At 37.4% G+C, this 19,584-nt stretch overlaps 1 protein-coding gene across 4 annotated transcripts in view; it reads left to right on the top strand.

Moving 5' to 3' along the window:
• The window catches only part of DENND4A (DENN domain containing 4A), a 58,661-nt gene extending 39,177 nt beyond the window's left edge, over nt 1–19,484 (top strand). For all 4 annotated transcript variants that reach the window (XM_075100747.1, XM_075100744.1, XM_075100746.1 and 1 more), the window contains 17 exons: nt 437–572; nt 1,177–1,383; nt 1,488–1,616; nt 1,891–2,035; nt 4,132–4,251; nt 5,820–5,960; nt 6,911–8,004; nt 8,899–9,109; nt 10,251–10,345; nt 11,324–11,499; nt 11,603–11,749; nt 12,201–12,411; nt 12,665–12,919; nt 13,436–13,553; nt 14,249–14,411; nt 15,365–15,429; nt 15,638–19,484. In XM_075100747.1, the coding sequence (XP_074956848.1) occupies nt 437–572; nt 1,177–1,383; nt 1,488–1,616; nt 1,891–2,035; nt 4,132–4,251; nt 5,820–5,960; nt 6,911–8,004; nt 8,899–9,109; nt 10,251–10,345; nt 11,324–11,499; nt 11,603–11,749; nt 12,201–12,411; nt 12,665–12,919; nt 13,436–13,553; nt 14,249–14,411; nt 15,365–15,429; nt 15,638–15,774 (3,550 nt within the window). In that variant the 3' untranslated portion in view covers nt 15,775–19,484. The remainder of the gene's footprint in view (nt 1–436; nt 573–1,176; nt 1,384–1,487; nt 1,617–1,890; nt 2,036–4,131; nt 4,252–5,819; nt 5,961–6,910; nt 8,005–8,898; nt 9,110–10,250; nt 10,346–11,323; nt 11,500–11,602; nt 11,750–12,200; nt 12,412–12,664; nt 12,920–13,435; nt 13,554–14,248; nt 14,412–15,364; nt 15,430–15,637) is intronic.
• The last annotated feature ends 100 nt before the right edge of the window (nt 19,485–19,584 follow it).

Below are 19,584 nucleotides of genomic sequence, written 5' to 3'. Positions count from 1 at the left end.
CTTCATTAATACTGAAAACGTTTTAAAAACTAATCTGATTTAATCTTCTAGATATTTTGATATTGTTGATTTTTTTTATAAATGTCATGTGATGCTCACTAGGGACTAAACCACACAGATTATTTTTTTTATTATTTACTAGAATCAATACTAATGCATTTGACACATTAATTAAAGAAAATGCTATGAAAGCAAATGTATTTACCAATTTAAGTGGCTTACACTGAAATAACAGGTTAAGAGACTGTGCAGGCTTATGAAATCATGCAGATGGATTAGTAAACCACTTTGTCAATGGTGCCTTTAAAGGTTTACTTTTGTGTTTTTCTATTTCCTGTGTAGTGCAACTGTGCAATTAATTTCATTTGCTTTTATTATGTGATGTGTTTGCTTTGGAACTGCCTTGCGGGAGTTAAGCGACACATTTCTTTTACAGCTATAATGGATTTCCAGTATTAAAACTAGATTTGTTTGAGCGACCTGAAGGATTTCTCACAGCACCAAATAACAAACTGTCCTCAAAAGCCAGTAGTCCCAACAGCCCATCACCAATGTTCAGGAGAACTAAACAGGTACTTGCAGGTGTTCTTGTAGCGTGAGTTGCTTTGGGATGTGGCAGTTTGCTGCCTTTATTTTGAGTTTGGCTATAAAGACTGACTGGCAGAGGCTGCAGCCTAACTAATGGTTCCTCACTGATACGGTGACTATAGGGTAACCATGCTAATTGTTCTTTGGATGTTTACCTGTGCTTCTTGCCTGCACCGTATCGTACAGGGCCCCTGTACGCAGACTGTCATTTGGTGTGCTGTCCCTATACCTTCCGCCTCCTTCACGCTGTTCTTCATGAGCGTAAACTGTTGGGTTTCCACATCCAATTTTATTGCTTTTCACTGTCCAGGGCTTTAAGAGGGGCTCTAACTTCCAAATATTTCTTACAAAAAATGCAGACCGAAATTAATAAACATAAATTTAAAGAAAGGCAAGTTTTTAGGAGGGGAATACTGCACAGCAACTGGTTTTGGCATCACTTGTTCCGCTTTCATTTTCTTTCCCACTTTGAGCGTGTTTATATTTATACCTACAGAAACTGCAACATTATGATACATGTTCGGTTTTTAAGGTGTGGGTTTGTGTAATGTTTATGTAAATGTACACAATGTTTATGATTCTTTACAGGAAATTAAATCTGCACATAAAATCGCGAAGAAGTACTCATCCATACCACAGATGTGGTCCAAGTGTTTGTTACGTCACTGCTATGGTCTTTGGTTTATCTGCCTTCCTGCATATGTGAAAGTGTGCCATTCAAAAGTCAGGGCTCTGAGAACTGCATATGATGTGCTACAAAAAATGCATACCAAAAAAATAGATCCACCTGATGAGGTAAGATACGTCAACGCCAGAATTCCAGAAATATCCCATGGGTTTTATTGAACGGACTATGTCTTTGACTGTAGAAGCACCGTACTAACTTGTGTCATTTTCAGGTATGCTACCGAGTGCTCATGCAACTGTGTGGACAGTATGGTCAGCCTGTGCTAGCAGTGAGAGTGCTTGTTGAAATGCAGAAGGCTGGTGTTGACCCTAATGCCATTACTTATGGCTACTACAATAAGGTAAGTATTTTTTGAAAGAGGAGGGGGTAATAAAGTATGCATTTTTATCCAGGCAAATAGAGGCAAGCAAAATAAGGGAACAGTTCAGATGTAATTCTGTTGTTTCTAGAAACTGGAAGAAATATAAAACAATAATTCTGTTGCCTCTGGTTTTGTAGGTTTAGAATTCTACTTTATAAGTGCCAATGTAACCCAATTTGAAATTTAACTTAATGATTTCACATCTGGCTGTTCCTTAGGATGACTTCATTTGACTTTGATATTTCCAAAATAGGCCCTTTTGGAAAGCACCTGGCCTTCAAGCAATCGAGGTGGCTATTTCCTATGGATGAAAATACGAAACGTTGTTTTAGGAATAGCACAGTTTAAAAAAGCATTGAAAAAGCTACCAGCGAGCACTTCACATACAGCCATTCCCGGTATTCACATCCTTTTCTTTTTTATTTTAATGCTAAGAAAACTATTTCAAAAAGCTTTCCGTTGTGAATTTGATGATAAAACTTGTTTTAGGGGGGGGTAAAAAAAGTTCTTGCATAAGTTTTAAAACAACAGGTGGTTTTGAGTTGTTTTCTTATTTTCTTTGAAGCCAACAGAGTCTGCGCTTTCTTTATTGTATCAGCTCTTCATGGAGACAAAACATGAACCTGAAATCAGTTATCCTAATTCATACGATACCTTGTCTCATAACTGGCAGAAACTTCTGTCCAGCCTTGCCTAGTCCTTGAGTTTGTAGTACTGTTTGCAGGTTCTGCGTACCAACTGAAGTGATCATATTTACTGTTACCTAGAATATAAGTACAATACTTGAGGCTGTAATTTTTTTTCTTTCCTTTTCTTTCCAGTAAAAATTTACATGATGTTCAAACGGCTATGTTACCATGCTGGTGATTACCTGTAGTTTGTATTTTTCATAGGTACTACTTTCCACAGTATTTATAACTTACTACTAGTAAAGCAAGATAGTACTTTTTAAAGTACCAACAATACAGTTAGTTTAGTTGTAGTCAGCCTTGGAAGACCTGTACAATTTATACATGTATAAATGTGTGAAATCATCTGAATCATCTTTTGAGGTCCCTTCCAACCAGGGCTATTCTAGGATTCCAAATATGTGCAAATGAATCTTTGCCCTGTCAAACAGAATAGCTATGGTGGTCTTATGGCTAGAGTATTTCTCCTAGACACAGGAGACTACAGCCCTACTTCTGGCTCCGTCACTAGCCTTCTGGGTGACCTTGAACAAGTTTACTTAGTTTCTGCCTATTCTTTACGAATCTGATCTTCCCCATAAACCACTCTTTTGAAACCCATGTGTGCAAAGCACTATATAAGAGCTTAATGAGGTTGGTCACAGCTCAGACCACGTCATCTAAGGAAGCACAATTAGTCCTTTACTAAGTAACTGTCATTTATATAATTAATGGTATTTGCTTTTAATATAATTTGATTTTTTTTTCTTTGAGATTTCTTTCCATGAAAGTACATAGCTAGAATGCATGCTGACTCTTCAGGCAATCCCAAAGACTTTTTCCATAAATTACAGAACATTTTGTCATCACTGCAATAGCCATAAGGTTTTTATCTTCTCTGTAGCAATTCGGTGCAGTATCTTTAGGGAAAAGAGGGAAAGAAGCTGACTTTCAGCCATGCTGTACCCTCCTGATCGTGGACAGGTGCTTACTGTTATCTCCTAAAGTGCAGAGAGTAAACCCCCCCTCCCTAAAGATGCTGTGGGGCCACTGGAGACTTCAGGTTCTCCTGGACAAAGGACATGGAATGCATGTGACTTGAAGTGCTCACTTAGTATTTAGAGTGAACTGATACTTTCTTATCTGCTGTGTTAATTTGCTTTATTTTGGTGCTAATGTTTTATAACAACCTGGAAGAGGAACAACTGTGTTAGTGTAAAGTAACTTGGTTCTCAAAATCAGTTAGTCAGACTCTATTAGTTACACCTGGGGCAATGTTTTGTCTAAAGAATGGCCAGATAGTGACTTGAATGTTTGCAGGGGTGGTCCTGGATCTTTTTATTTTAACCTTATTTTGCAAACAAATTTATGGTTGCTGCTGCATTTTTTCCTTTGTGTTTTTTTTTTTTTAAACTTTCTGGAGTAAAATAATGAGAATTACAGGCATTAACTCTGAGAAACATACTACAATAAAATGAAACCATGTTTACGTGCCTCTTAAAGATCTTGAAAAGATGTAACATTGTGATCAAATAAACCAGGCAACAGAATCAAAGACAAGCAGTGCTTTAGTGCAGTATTTAAAAAGAAAGGTTGCGAATTACCCCTTTAATTTCATTTTGTAGAGTATCACTTCAGTGTTTATACTGTAAAACTAAGCCAATTATTTTTCTCACTTTTTTTGTGGTAAAATGTTCACTGTTAATTAGAATGTAGTTGATAAGAAGCCTTTGAATTTCTGAGGATGTTCAGTTTATTCTGTTTAACAATGTCACGCTATTAAATACCGTAATCATCTTTATTCTGTCATTGCCCTGTTATGATAGGGGGACTTTCAGACTTTGGCAATAACACATCATTCAAAGAAGAAACCAGGCAAGGGAAAACTTGTCTTCAAGGTATACAAGAACAAAAAGAGGACAAGAGAGAGAGTGACTCCAGTTCTCGTATGTACCTTGTGAATACAGATATCTAGTTCATTGTGGAGAAATAGGGATTTCAGTAAAAGCTAAGTGGGGCAGCTGATTTTTTTATTTTTTTGTTTTTCTACAGTGAGTGTATGTGATAATGCCAGTTGATGCCCATGCCTCCTTTTCTCTAAATGTAATTTTCTGAATGTCTAATGGTTTAACTTTTTAAATTACAGTTCTTACTTGAAAGAGGAGGGGGGAAAAGTGCTAATAGTATTATAAAGGCTTATGATAATTACAGCTTAATGTTTTTGTCTTTTAAAAAAATTAAATTGCTTTGTAGGCATAATCTACAGGAAAGCCTTTTCTACCAGTCTGTTTTCTTCATAAATCCCCTAAGAGAAGAACAGCTGAATTTTTGCAGGTCTGTGAGAGAGGTCTAAATTACTCAGCTCCCTGGAATTCTCAAAATTTAGGAGATGCATCAGAAATGAGAAGGGCTCTGGATTTGCTGTGGACTTTTATTTCCAGCAGGTTTCATCTGCTGCTCACGATTCCCTTAACTGCAGTTGAGCAGCATAGACTTCATGCAAGCATATAGCAGATCAGACTGTGTAGTAAAAATGTATGAGTACTATAGATTCCCATATACACTAATTGAAAGTACTCTTAAAAATAAATTTTCTCCTAATAATATCATTATTTAAATTTTTCGGTGTGCTTTCCCCTACTATTTAACTATCCCCTTGTCAAGTGGAAGTGGTGTAAAAGTGTAAGAAAATATGGGACAAGAAAAGTTACTTCAGTGTTTTCTTTTCACCACAGCCTTCCTTCTAGCATTAGCATTTTTTTCTTCAGTTTGCTTGAAAATTTGTGTAAGTGTTACCCATGGTCATAAGAACATACCTGTAAGATGGCAGGCAGGTTATTTGGCTTTACTGAAATTTCACAGAAAATGTGAATTCTGCTGAAAGTGTGTATTATTTTTAGCCATAATTAAGACAAGTTTGTGGCGCTCTCTAGTAATACTATGTGCTGAAAACATTTTGCACTTTTGAATACAACTTGAGAATATTAATTTGCTTGAATTCCTTTAGAGAAGTAATTGTCTGTAGCCACCTGACAACGGAATTTGTGACTCATATCTAAAAGAGGTGACCATAAACACTGCAACGTTTGCTTCCTTTCTCTTGTGTAGTCAGGGTCATGGGGGTAATGAGATCTGTACAAAGATAGGCTCATAGGCCTGAGCTCTTGCAGAGGCAGGAGAAAATACATGCCTATCCTTTGCAAGTGAACAAGGGTGGTCTTGGTCTCCACAACCACCACAAATTTTGGTATGCAAGTACTGGTTGCTTGGATTCTGGGTACAGAAGCTCATGGAACTTGCAGTTATAAAAGTAATGCCGGGAATTGAGTATCCATAATTCAGTTGTTCCAGCTTGAAAACCTCTTCCCAAGTATATATCAGGCTAGGCATCATGGGCTATGTACGACATGCTGTCACGTAATAAAGCATAAAGCATCTAATAGGTAATGAAAACTTGAGATTTAAATTTAGTTGCTTTGATTCAGAAGAACTGTCTGTCCTTTTCTATATACAGTGTCCGAAGTGGAGAGCACAAAAGGGAGTGGTGACTGCCTACCTAAACTAAATTATCGGAACTCAAGTAATGCCAAAGCCACATCTAGCATAGTGCGGCTCAACGGTACAGTTGACAACACTGTAGCAGAAACTGGCACGGGTGAGCGGAAGAGGCAATAGATTTTGATTCTTGTGCAATTTTGTCTCTATATATTCCATTTCTGACAAGAGCTCTAAGTAGTGTGCCTGCGTTCTGTTGTCCACAAAACTTAGAGTATTTTATCGGTGTCACGGCAGTGGCCGATGAAATTTGTGGGAGCCACTTTGTGGGAGTGAGTTTATGTTACAGCCTGCGTATGCTGTGTCAGGGAGATGTGTCTGAATAATCTGCATTTCCAGATTTTTTTTCTTGTTTGCCTCCTTTATTTTTTGCTATAGATATTACCCGCTTACAAAATCCCATGTCTTGTTTTTATCTTATAACCTCCAGCAACCAATAAATTCCTTCAGGGTGGAAAAGGGGTTTCTATGCAGTACAATTAAAAGAAACTTTCAAGCATTTTCACGAGTCTTCAGTAATGTCAAACCTGGTCATTATAATTCTGTCAGCTGTGCCTGAAGTACTGTAGTATCATCCTTTAAAGTCTGCATCTTCATGCTCTTGCAAAACAATGGAAATTTCTCTGACAATAACTCCTGTTGTTGGATCTATTTGTAATTCATCAGGTTAGAACGTGTTGCCTTTTTTTTTTTTTGCCATTTCCTAGATACCGTCGCTGTCCCTAGCTTTCCAACCTCTTAATAATGGGGTATGTCTCCGAAAGAGGAAACTAAATACATCTGAGATACATCTGAGATTTTTCTTGATGGTGTCTCTCAAAGTACTCTTGAGTCATATGATTTGATTCCCTTTTAAATGTTTTATCGTCTGACCCTTCCTAAAATTATGGCCGTGGTCAACTCACCTTTTCAACCACTAGCACAATACATAGTGAATTCAGTCTCTCTGTGTTGAACTGCTTGAAATATGAGACAAATTTGCATTCTTTTGTAATTTTTAGTTTTCTTGCCTAGCAGGAAATAAGGCACCTTGTTTCATCTGTTTTTCAGAGAGTTCTGTAGGATTGTTGTTTACATCATCTTTTGAGGATGCCAATGAAGCAGAAGTTATAAAAAGTAAATCCTTAAGAAAGAGACATAAAAGTGCAGTAGAACCTGACTTAAGGGAGATACCATGGGAAAGCAGGAACCGTAACCTGAGTGGAGATGGCTTAGTGGGACTCATGATAAATAGAATAAATCAGGAAGCAAACCCTGGAGAAATTGTTGAAAAACTAGGAGCTGATGCCAAAATCCTATCTAGCGCATTACAGAAAAGCATAAGGCCAAAAACTCTCAATATCAGAAGTTCCTCTTTAGGATCGAAGAGAGAAAGCCTGGAGAAAGAATCTAGTGATGAAGATGCAGCTTTTGATTGTAGTTTTACAGACAAAACAGAGTCTCCTGTTATCTTTGATCTGGAAGACTTGGATGCAGAACCTGAAACATCTACAGCAGTAAAATCCTCCAGTGAAAAATCTAGAAGGCTGCAAAGAAAGAGCAGCTTTCCAGTAAAGCCAGTTGAAAAGACAGATGTTGAAACTGGATTTGATCCACTGTCCCTCCTGGTTGCTGAGACAGAACAGCAGAAAGAGGATGAGGAGGAAGAGGATGATAGAAGTGTTTCTACTCCATCTGCAAGGCGAGATTTAGCTGAAGAAATAGTCATGTACATGAACAACATGAGCAGCCCTTTGTCAAGTCGAGCCCCAAGCATTGAGTTGCAAAAGCCCTATGATGACAGAAATGCTAATAAAAAGAGCCCAACAGTAATCCAACCTTGTAGGAGGTCCAGCCTTCCCCCGAACTCCCCAAGGCCATCCAGTCTTACCAAATCCAAGAGTTATCACGCAAAAAACGAAGAAAGACCAAGAGACCGGCTTTGGTCCTCCCCAGCTTATTCCCCAAACAGTCCAGCAAAGGAACAGCCACAGGACGCAACTAGTGCATTAACACTTGTGTCTTCACCATCATTCAACTTGGACACGCTACTAACACCGAAGTTTGACGTTCTAAAGAGCAGCATGTTTTCTGCTGGAAAAGGTGTTGCAGAGAAAGCTAGCAAGTGGTACTCAAAGTTTACAATGTACGCTGCATCCTCAAAGGTAAATTTTTATAATGACTTTTTTTCCCCCACAAAACCGAAGTTCCTCTAAATTAAGGCAGAAGCTTTGTGAAGGTTTAATCACCTGCTCCTATGTGATGAGTCCCCCGTTTGAATGGCATGCATCATGGTAGACTATGTGCATTAAGTTGTTTTAATCATGTTTGAATTTCCAGGACCCTAATTTTTTTGTCCTGAATCAAGCCAAATTTCAGTCTAGCGTGAGTTCAGAGTATATTTAATGGGAAAACCCAAGTATACCATAGTGAGTTGACAGGGCAGAGAAGACTGCTCTGCCTTCCCTTATTTACCTAAAGAAAAAATACTTAATAATGTTTTTAATTCTTTATAGCTTTTATTTAAAAAAGGAAAATCTGCTTGTATTGATTACCAAAGTGACTTAAGGCTCACATTGAACTGAGGTCATTTGTTTAGAAAGATCTTTGCTGCTACCAGCTCAAACCAAAACTCATTTTTTTCCAGGCCTTGGGAATGAAAATACCATTTGCTGTTGGTATATTGTCTTAATGTTCTTAAAAGCAATCTGAGACTAATTAACTAAAGTATCAATGATGCTTTGTCTGTCCTAATGCATTTGTATGGCTGCTAATAACTTCTATAGCAACGGTGGAGAAAAGTTAGGGGATTAAAAAGTTTAAGTTTTCATTTAGATCTTTTTACTCAGAGACTCTCTTAAAATGAATCCTCATGTAGCCATTTAACCCTGAGTGAAACTCACCTTGTTTCACATTGTTCTGAATACAGATCTGAGCTGAGTGACTTCCCAAGGAGGGAAGTTCATGCCTTGAATTTAGTGAGACAAAGAAGGCTGCCTCTTATTTTCAGGAAGATTTTTGCTTTCCTTTTCTCAGTGGAATTTGTTTTATTCTCTCAGGACCAAAATTCAGACCGAGCAAGTGTTTCATCTCTTGGAGCTCTGGACTCAGAATCTACTTCTCTAACTGATGAAGATGTCTGCAACGATTTTGAAAGTGCTTCTCCTCAGGAGAATACCACGTCAGAAATTAAGGGAATTGGCCTCAGCAGGACAAGCCTAGAAAGCTCAGCTTCCCACGATGGCTCATCAAAACAATTTGAGCAGTGTGGTAAGAGACAGCTTTTGCATTGCATTCATTGACCTGAACAGAAATAGTCCAGTTTTAGAAGCTGTTCTTTCATAATTCTCAGTTTGGGATCATGCTAGTCATTAGTCCTTTTTGTGTTGAAGTACATTTTTTCTTTTCCTACCTGCAAACTGTTACTCATACAGTTATGTCCATACCTATGGATATTTTTATTGTAGAATCTTGTTTGGGGTGTTTTTTTCTTGTGGAATAACTTGCACAGTAACATCCTGTCCTGAATAAGTTTCTGGATGCTACAGCTATGCAAATAAGAGACCCTTCAAGTCCTTCAGTATTTATGTAATCATCTTATTTGTGTAACCTGCACAGCTCCAGAAAACATCTATTAAAACTTTCAAAAGGTTTCTTTTGAAGTTTCTATTAGTCTGGCTTTGTTTTCTTAAAAGTACTAAAAACCCTTTTTGGAAAATTGTTAGCATTTTCTATATGCCACTGTTGCAGCTGATTCTATCAGACAGACTTTTTTTTTTCCTAATCTGCGCTGGATAATTGGTAGCAACCGTTATATCAATTTCTGTACTACTGTCATTACAGAGTACAGTGCATTAAGCAGAATCGGGATGAATGGAAACATCAGTCTACTCAGATCCCTCCCCTTAGCACCTAGAAGAGCGTGCCCAGATTTGGCTCCCTAGTTTGTGGGATGTGGAGGAACTGGAGGGGGGCAGTGGAGGCTGCCGTCACAGCCAGGGGACTGGGGCGTCCTGAGGCTGAGGGGAGCCTGGCTTGTTCAGTGCAGCGAAGAGAAGGGTCACGGATACCTGCAGTCACAAGCAGCACCTCTTATCATTCCCTAGTTTTTGTCCAGACAGAAAGTGTGGGTATGAATTACTATCAAAGTTGTTTCCAAGCTACCAACTGTTGTAAAAGAAGAAAACTGAACATATGGAAATTCTATGTTGGGTTTTTTTTGATTTTTTTTTTTTTGCCGGATGACAGCCTCACACTCCAGCTTCACATTTCTTTCTGTCTGAGTATATCTGATTTGTTGCATCTCCCGTCACACATTTTATAACTGCAGTATTGTTTGACCAGAAAAAGAGTTTACTAAAAATGCATATTCTGAATAACTAATACTTTGGGGTTTTTCTTCTGTTAATAGGGTCTCTTTCAAAGTTCCCTTTACCTGACAAATCAGAGTTGATATCTTCTTGCAGTACAAGTAGTACCAGTGTGTTTCAGAACTACGCTATGGAGGTACAGGATGATTTATTGATTTTAATTGATACACTAAAAACATATATCTTTAAATATGAATGCTATCTGAATCTCTGTTGAAGTTCAAAGCTTAAAACTAATCCATTGAAAGATAGATAAATGTTTCTGTGACAGAGTTAAGTTTCCTTTCAAATCCTGTAATCCTGTGTCTTTACTGCAGTCACATCTTTTGGTCCTTAAAGCTGTAGTTCTCAAGAGTTTGAGAACTGGATGCCATTGAATTCAGGCATCTAAATTCCTTGTGCAGCTAAATTTGTTTGAAATGAAAATACCAAGTCTTAAATAGCACAATACATTTGAAAATACGGAATAAGTAACTACCTGTTTCTTGTTGTAGTTTCTAGTAAGATGACTTTGCTTTTCAATACACTGGACTTGGATTAATGACTGGTCATTTTCATCTTTTCCCCCTCATTTCTATTATACTGACAGTCACTGCAGAAGGGTTTTTAAATTCCAAGAATAATTTACATAGGTGCATAAATATTCCTGTACTGTTGTGTTTGCAAACAGATTACAAATTAATGTTAATAAAAATATTATTGAATAACTGGCTGGTTTTATTCTGGGAAGCCATAAAAGGATCACCTAACCCACTCAGCTAAAGTATATTTATTTCACGAGCACGGTTCCAGATCTCAGTCTACTTGCAACAATAGAACAAAGATCTGCATGTAATAAATTTTTCAGATAATGTTCATTCCAGTCATTTACTGTATCAGCGGTCTGCTAATGCAGTTTGGATTTAAGATTCAACAGCTGTTCTGAAATACATACATTTAAACCCAAATATTCTAACCTAAAGCCTGGGAACAGATATGAGGCTGAACTTGTATGCCAGTGGTGAGCAGTGTTCATCTGAGGGCAAAGGTTTTGGCTATAGTATTAACTGCTTTGTAAAAGAAGCATTGTTTTGAGAATGTGTTACAGCGGAGTTCTGTTATCTGCTGTACACAGGTCCTCATCTCAAGCTGTTCACGATGTCGAACTTGTGACTGTTTGGTTCATGATGAAGAAATCATGGCAGGTTGGACAGCAGATGATTCCAATCTCAATACCACGTGTCCTTTCTGTGGCAATTTATTTCTGCCTTTTTTAAGCATAGAAATCAGAGATCTTCGGAGGCCTGGACGGTAATCATGTTATATGAATTTTCCTCAATTTTGAATGCTCATCGTTGTGAAGTGGGTTTTGTTTGGTTTTTAGATTAATATTAAGCTTTTGCTTTCCCTGCAGTTATTTTCTGAAGTCCAGCCCTTCTACAGAAAACATGCAGTTCCCATCACTTTTTGCAAATCAGAGCGGGAAGTCTTGTAACACTGCAGCTACTGTTGGCCTTGCTACATCGCTAATGTCTGTTCAAGAGGATATACATTCCAATAGGTAAACCTGCATTTTCTGTGTAGAAATTACTCGGGTTCTCTGTGGATGTGCCTGTATTCCTCATCAACAGAAATAAATTTAGTAAGAAACTGTCTGAAGAGGAGAAATTGATCTGAGGGGATCTCCTTCTGCCTCCACCTTATCTCCGAGTTGACCACCTCATGCTTTTTCAGCATGGTGTTTACCATTTCATCCCTAATATAAAAAAATCACATAGGCATCTGTAGTTCTGCAAATTTTATGTACCCTTTTAGGATGTTTGTGTTCATTATCAGTGCAAGAGGGAATAAAGCTTGCCCTGTAGCATGAATGAATGTGGTGGCTGACAAGGTAGAACTTATGGTGTCAAATTGATTATTTCCAGTATATTTCTGTCTGTTTGTTTATATGTTTGAGCACTTGGAATAAAACAGAAAGATGAGATTCTTAACTTATTTCTTTCTCCTCCTAGCAAATCTAAGCAGCATGACAATATTTGTGCCAGAAGTATCCAGATCCCCTCCGGAAGAAGGCAAAATACCTCTGAGTCAGAATGTACAGGTCACCCTGTAGCAAGGAGTATCAGTACTTTTGGTCCATTGGAAGAAGATGAGAAGGAGAACCAGAAGATCAGCCATATCATTCCTACTGGTAGCCTGCCTGCTACTTTGCAAGGACCAACAGTGTGTAGTTTTTCTACCTTAAATGCCATTTTTTTTAAAGTGTGCCATAGATTAGAGAAATGTGAAACAGCATTAAGTAGAAGAACAGAATTAACCATCCTAAATCACAAGAAATACTAGGTTTTATTATTTAAACTAATATTGGTTGTAGCTTTTAGATGTTAGTGTGTCTCAAAGGGAACAAAAGCATTCACGAGACTTTGTAAAGATAGTTACGTTCCAACTAAGGGTATTTTTTCTTTTTTTACCATAGGATTCCTTGGGCCTGGAGTGGCGCTTACCTAGTCCTGATCCTATAACAGTTCCTTATCTCAGTCCTCTAGTGGTATGGAAAGAACTTGAGAGCTTACTTGAAAACGAAGGGGATCATGCAATAACAGTGGCGGACTTTGTAGATCATCATCCTATTGTGTTCTGGAATTTGGTGTGGTATTTCAGACGCTTGGACTTGCCCAGCAACTTGCCAGGATTAATACTTTCTTCTGAGCACTGTAATAAAAACTCCAAGGTATGGAATCAGACAGGAAATATTGACACATGAGAAATGCTTGGTTTTCCATATAAGAAATCATTAGATAATTCAGTAACTCGTAGAAATGTGTCTTACAACATGCTGGGCCCAGTCCTGAAATGGTAAAGAACGTGTCAACTGAAGGAAAAAACGTGTAACTCCGGAACTTGGGCTCAGCAGTACTTGTGTGGTGTAAGTGTTTAGCTCTTAAGTCACACTGTAATTTGTGATCCTCAGTTAAAAAGACGATGGTTGGCTTTATTGCAGTTTGAGTAGTTAGGGAATAGAAGGAAGAGGAATTTGTGACTTCAGGACTGTAGGAAAATATGCAAAATACTCATTTGCTGTGTCACTGATGTCCTGTTCAGATTTAGCTTTCTCTGGTTTTACAGCAGTTCAATATTGAAGCTTTTTAACATGAGGCCTATAGATGTGAAGATATATTTTAAATACGGAAATCCTCTTTCATGACTTTGTAATAAAATATCTTTATGTATGCATTTTCCTGCTCAGATTCCACGAAACTGTATGTCAGAGGACAGTAAATATGTTCTTATTCAGATGCTATGGGACAATATGAAACTGCATCAGGATCCAAGGCAGCCTCTGTATATTTTGTGGAACGCTCAGAGTAAGTGATGTTTCTTGTGGGTTTTTTGTGTGTTGTTTTGTTTTTGTTTTTTAAGAACAATTTTCATTTTGAGCAACTGATGGATGTGTTTTGAAAAAAGATGTCTTTGTGGATAGTTCGCACAAGATACGTAACTGATTGTTGATCATACTGCTTTTTGTCTTGCAGGTCAAAATCGCACTCTTTTGTTTGAGAGTGAGTGTTAAGCTTGGTGTTGCTATTCTAAGTTTGTGTGACTTGTTTTTGGAGGGAGGGAGGGTGGCTGTATGCTTAGCAGTCAACTGCTTGAACAAGTTTTAGTTTTCCAGCATCTTTCAAATCATTGACCAGTATCTCCAATGGCTTTTTCTTCACTGCAAAGGGAGGAATAAGAGGGAATATGTTTCAGTGATACACTGAACTTACACTGTCAGTTCATCCACTTAGCTTGTTTTCTTATTTTTAGAATTTGCTTACTAAGAGTTTTTGTTGCCAGTGTTGGACCATATGCCTGAAAGTAGCTCATGACCCATTACAGCTGTCGAGTTTTCTTATGTGCTTTTTGTGTTGATATTATTTTGACTTGATGTTTATTGTTCTTTATTCACTACATATATGTCAATGTTTTAAGTTTGTGTAGCCTCCCACCTTTTTTTTAATAACTTTCTATGCAAAGAACATATATATATTCTTACAGCATTTCTAATGTTTTTCAGCCCAGAAGTACCCAATGGTCCATTTATTGCAAAAAGATGATGACTCTTTTAATCAGGAGCTCTTGAGAAATATGGTGGAAAGCATTAAGATGAATGATGTGTACGGACCAATGAGTCAAATATTGGAGAGATTGAACAAATGGCCACATAGTAAAAGACAGAGGTAAGAAAACGAACATGCCTAATTGGAGCAAGCTTGGACAACAATAAAGCTACTGTAATATGAATGGTATTTTCATAGTGTTTTTAAAAGAAAAAAGTACTGTTTTTCAGCCATGTTCTCAGATTTATCACTCAGTCTGGTAAATACTCTTTTTTGTGATAACTTTCACAAACCCATTTTAGAAAAACGTGGGAGAAACTGTTTTTCACTTTTTCCTCTCCCTCTCCTCTTTAGAGCCACTTTTTTTTCTCAAGCGTGAATGATGGGAAATCAAGTAGGGAGTGTGTATATTTTGTTGGTAAATATTATTTATATATTACTGTTTTTTTTAAATATAAGACCTATACTTGTTCCTAAGGTACATGGGTGGATTTTTTGTTTCTTTTTAGGTTTCCAGTAGAGAACAGAAAGGCAGTTAAGAGGAGAGATTAAGTCTCATATTTAGGAAGGTTTCTTCCATTAGCAATGGAATTAGTGAAAATTATTTCCTATGAATTTATTTCCTGCCTGGACTTACTGATTTTTATTTACAATAGGATATAGAGCAGCCTTTTCAACAGCTTGAGTATTGACAAGGTGTTTATTTGCTTGGCGGCCTGTTTTTTCAGGATAATGTAGAACTGCAGAAAAGCAAACTCCTTACCTGTATGTCAAATTTGATGGAATTTGGTTGAGTGCATGCCTCACTTGGCATGCACTTGGTGCAACTTCTAATGGGTGTCCGCATTAGTGGGCACCTTAAGGACCCACCACGAGTGATCCCCACATGTGGGGAGTCCAGGGCATTGTCCAGAGGTCAAAAACGACAACATTTTGGAGGTGGCAATCAGGAATTATGTTAAAATTGCTGCTTTTTAAAAATAAGTTATCTTCAAATGATTCAATCTATTTTTAATAGATTCTGTGGTGTATTATTGCAGTATATAAATTGACATTTCTTTTAACAATTTCAGGAGCCTTTACAGAGAAATACTATTTCTTTCCCTTGTTGCCCTCGGAAGAGATAACATTGATATAGGTAAGTTTTAGAATTTATTCAGATGAACATAGATGATGAATGTATGCAAACTAGTTTTTCAGCTTCTAAAAAAGCTGAGGTGTGTGTCATTCAGTGGTAAGTGCTGAATAAAAAGCTTTATTTTCCGCTGATAAGCGTACTAGCTGTCATTGAGTTTGGGTTGCCTTTTTGAGCACCGTATACAGAAGCTGGTTTTCTATTTCTGCAGATGCTTTTGACAGAGAGTACAAAATGGCCTATGATCGTCTCACAGCTAATCAAGTGAAGAATACTCATAACTGTGATAGACCGCCAAGTACTGGAGTGATGGAATGCAGAAAGATTTTTGGACAACCATATCTCTAAAAATACCTAGATAAAGAGGTGATATCTATGATGTGTACCTGTGTAAAATAACCACTTCAGTCACAAGGAAAATCTCAGTCTTCAGTGTTTAAGAGCGTATGTACGAATGTACTATGGCAGAAGGCCCTGGAAAAATTAGGCCTGTAAACAGTTGTGGAAATAGACAGAGTGAAAAATGGGCCAAATATTATTTCCCTGTCCCTTGTCCTTTCTGCAAATCAGTGTGTAGAAAGGAAGATTCTAAACAAAATCAGATCTTTAACTTGGGACAATATATTACAGTTCCCTTCTTTAAAAAATTCAATAACAGGTGGACAAAAACAATGCACTGAAACTAATGTGAGCGAAGTAAATTCTTCAAAATCTATTGTTTACATAGAATATTCATGATGTTATGAAGAGCATACAAAGTTGTATTATACATATTTTAAATTGTTTATAGTAAGTTGATATTTTTTTAATTTTTTTAAATTACTGGAGCGAATTTTAAATGGACTTGCTGCACAAGCAATGCAGTGCTTATGGTTTTTTTTTCAGTACACTGCTATTTATAGTAACTTGTCTGGTTACTTTTTGAAGAGTGATTTGTTTTTAAAGCAGAACAGAAAACGTTAACCCTCACTAGACAGTCCTCTAGACACAGGATTTCTCTTATGTGCACATGGAAAACGTTACCACAGCAATCGGAGGGAAGGTATGGTAAACATCTGTAAAACTCTACTAATGAAGACACTGATGTCTCTATAAAACACTTCTGTAGAAATCTCCTCTTCCTCGCCTGTTCCTTTCACTCCTCACTCCATAGTAAAGAGAAAGCATATTGAAGAGTCCTGCAGATTACCTTATGGAATCAGTACATCTCGGCTGCTGGCATTTGTTAATGTGACCTCATTACAGATGTAATGCAGAGCAAATGACAGCCTGCAAGAAGTTCTTCATAAACACGCAGTGATCAGGGTCTTGGTGGATGTGTCTGAAACACACTAAATGTGGCACGTACATAATGCTAATCCAAAGCTTTTAACTAAAGTAGATACAGCAAACTTGCTACAGGGAATATATAGGGAATGTAACTTATTAGGGCATATTGTGCATAGTTAAATGTACTCGGAATGTTTGGTCTCTATTTCACCGGCAAACCAACTTTTTTTCTGTGAAGAAAAATGCTATGTCAGTCCTTGTGGTGGAGTCATGGCTTTTGACTCATGTTTTCTTGTTCTAGAGATTTAAAAAAAATATGTTCTGTGCTCTTAGTCCCACAGCAACTCCTCACCGGAAGGTAGGCTACAGAGAAAACACCAGAAGTTTTGTATGGAGGTGGGAAAATAAACACTGAATTGTATAAAATGCCCTAAACAAATTAAACCATGCTTTAACAAATAGCTTTATTTTAAGTAATCTTAATGGGTTTCCAATTCTAATTTCTTCTAGTTGTTGCTGTTATAATACTTCTAAATATTAATCTATTTCATTAGATTTTTGTATTTCGATCTGCTGGCCAGCAGGTATTTTTCTAAAATCTCTTTAGTTTGCAAGTGTAATAATACAGCAATATTTAGTTAGGCGGAAAGGAGATAAACTTTAAAGCTCACATTTACTTTATTAAAATAAATAGTGAGCCTCTTAGAGGCTTAAATAAGAAGTAATGCTGCTATGAAGCTCTATGTAACCTCCTCCCAGACGTCTGTAAAGTAGTAAGAAGATGCTGCCCTAAGAAGGAAGGATTTAAAATTTTTAGAGCTGCAGGTATATGCTGATGATAATTGCAAGATGCAGTCTTGTTGGATATGGCTTTCACTGGGTGATACCTCTTCTCTAATTTGCTGCTAATTATGTAGCTGACCTTTTTGAACGTGTCTCCCCGCCCTGAGGTGGAGCTAGCAATGCTACACTTACCAACATTTTTCACGTTTAATTTATTTTAACAATTTGTGATGCTCTCTTTTGTACTGCCATGCTTGTAAAGTATTCCTCATGCATGAAATGTAGCTACGTTTTTCACCCGGGTGGACAGTAAACAACATATCAGTGTAGGGTGGATATATACCCCCTTCATTCTTCTGAACTATTGTGAAGAACACCAGGTTATTTTTTAGCATATTCATTGTAAGTACTGATTAGCGTGCCCGTATGCTCTGCTCTGTACAGTAGGTACACTGTATTTACCACGTAACAGTTGCATACGGTAGTTGCTGTGTATATAAATTCACACGAGTCTGTGCTGTGTGTCAGGTAGTGTTCCTAGCTCTTTGCAGTTCTGTTTCCCGTGTCGTTTACCCCTTGGGGCAGCCACTGTTTTATAGGACCTTCAAGCCATGAAGGAGGGCAAGTGCTTTTTCCAGAGCTGCTGTGGTGTGTTAGAAGTACTGAGCTATGAAGCAAGCTTCACGCTTCCTATTTTAGTCTGGCAGAAGCAACTGAGCCCGGTCTCTAACCACCTCTCACTACCTAGGACGTAACACTGCAACTGCGTGCGCTAGCACAGGAGTAGCTGCAACACACGTAATACGCGGCCCGCTTTCTCCCTTCTAGTCCCAGCTTAGTTGTAAGTACTTCCAACTGTCTTCAGACTTATAAAGCCAACAAGTTTGCCACGTCATTCAAATACCAACAGTCCTGCCAGTATTGCCAGAAGAGCATATACTGTACCATGAAAAGGGTTGTATGTACGTCCTTCGGACGAACAATCCTACTGTGTTCTTGCATCCTCAGAGCGGCACTCCTGAAGCATTGCTGACGTTTAGTTGGGTGTGCTTTTAAATTATATCATGTAGTAGTTCATCAAGTGAAATCATTATACTTAATGAATTGTTTTATAAAGTCTGTTGCAAGTCAGTCCACTGTAGAAATACTATAATAAAATATAGTTGGAATAGTAGTATACTTTTAAGTGGGAAATTTTCCTCATTCAAGTCATTATGCTCAAAATGTAGGTCCTGAGGTGGATAATTTTTAAGCATCGTACAATTCAATGTTGAAACAGTTTTCAAATCTCACTGTCCTTTATTAGAAAAGCAATTTGAGTATATTTTCCAATACCGCAAAGATGGATAAAGAAATAAAATATTTGAGACATATTTTCAATTTAAAATTTTGTATGAACTGAATTTTCTCCTTTTGTGTACTAAATAATGCGTATGTCAAAAACCTTAAACAAAGGTTTTACATTTGCAGTGCAATATATATTTTGCTTTACTTGTGGTTCCACTGGAATAATTATTGGAGATGAAATAGTGAAATGTGAATAGGAATTGTGCTGTTTCTCTGACACTGCTAACTGCTTCCCATTTTGAGAAGGTTTGCTGTTGGTACAGTTACAGCCTGATGAGTTAGACTTCCACTGGTGAATCCAATGACTTGTACCCCAAGAAAGAGAAAATTCCTGCATGTAAAATCTTTGTATAACAAAGGGGAGATGCAAATAGTCATCATAGAGAGGGGTATTTCTGGATATTATCTCACTGGGATTTAAAATGGTACTTTGTTAGTCTGCAAGCAGCACTTTTTAAATGAATGGTTGTAGATTTGTAAATATGTAATGTTTAAATTTTATTTACCAAAAACCAGTACGTTGGATGTTTGCTTTGGTTTGTAGTTCCTTTAAAACATGCAAGTCAGTGTTCACAATGTTAAGTTGGTTTTTTTTTTTAGTGTCTCATCCAAAAAAAAAAAAAAGTTTTACAGTGAGTCAATAAAAAGCTTAAAATCTTTCTGGTTATTTTCATTAACATTTTATTAGGTGGATTAGAATGACAGAGATGTCTGCAACTCTTAACTACATTGTTTGCTCATGAGGCATTGTTAACAATA

Source organism: Phalacrocorax aristotelis, chromosome 7, assembly GCF_949628215.1.
Source record: "Phalacrocorax aristotelis chromosome 7, bGulAri2.1, whole genome shotgun sequence".
NCBI lineage: Eukaryota > Metazoa > Chordata > Aves > Suliformes > Phalacrocoracidae > Phalacrocorax > Phalacrocorax aristotelis.
The sequence above is the reverse complement of the archived record's forward strand: the minus strand, read 5'-3'. Positions and strand labels throughout refer to the sequence as shown.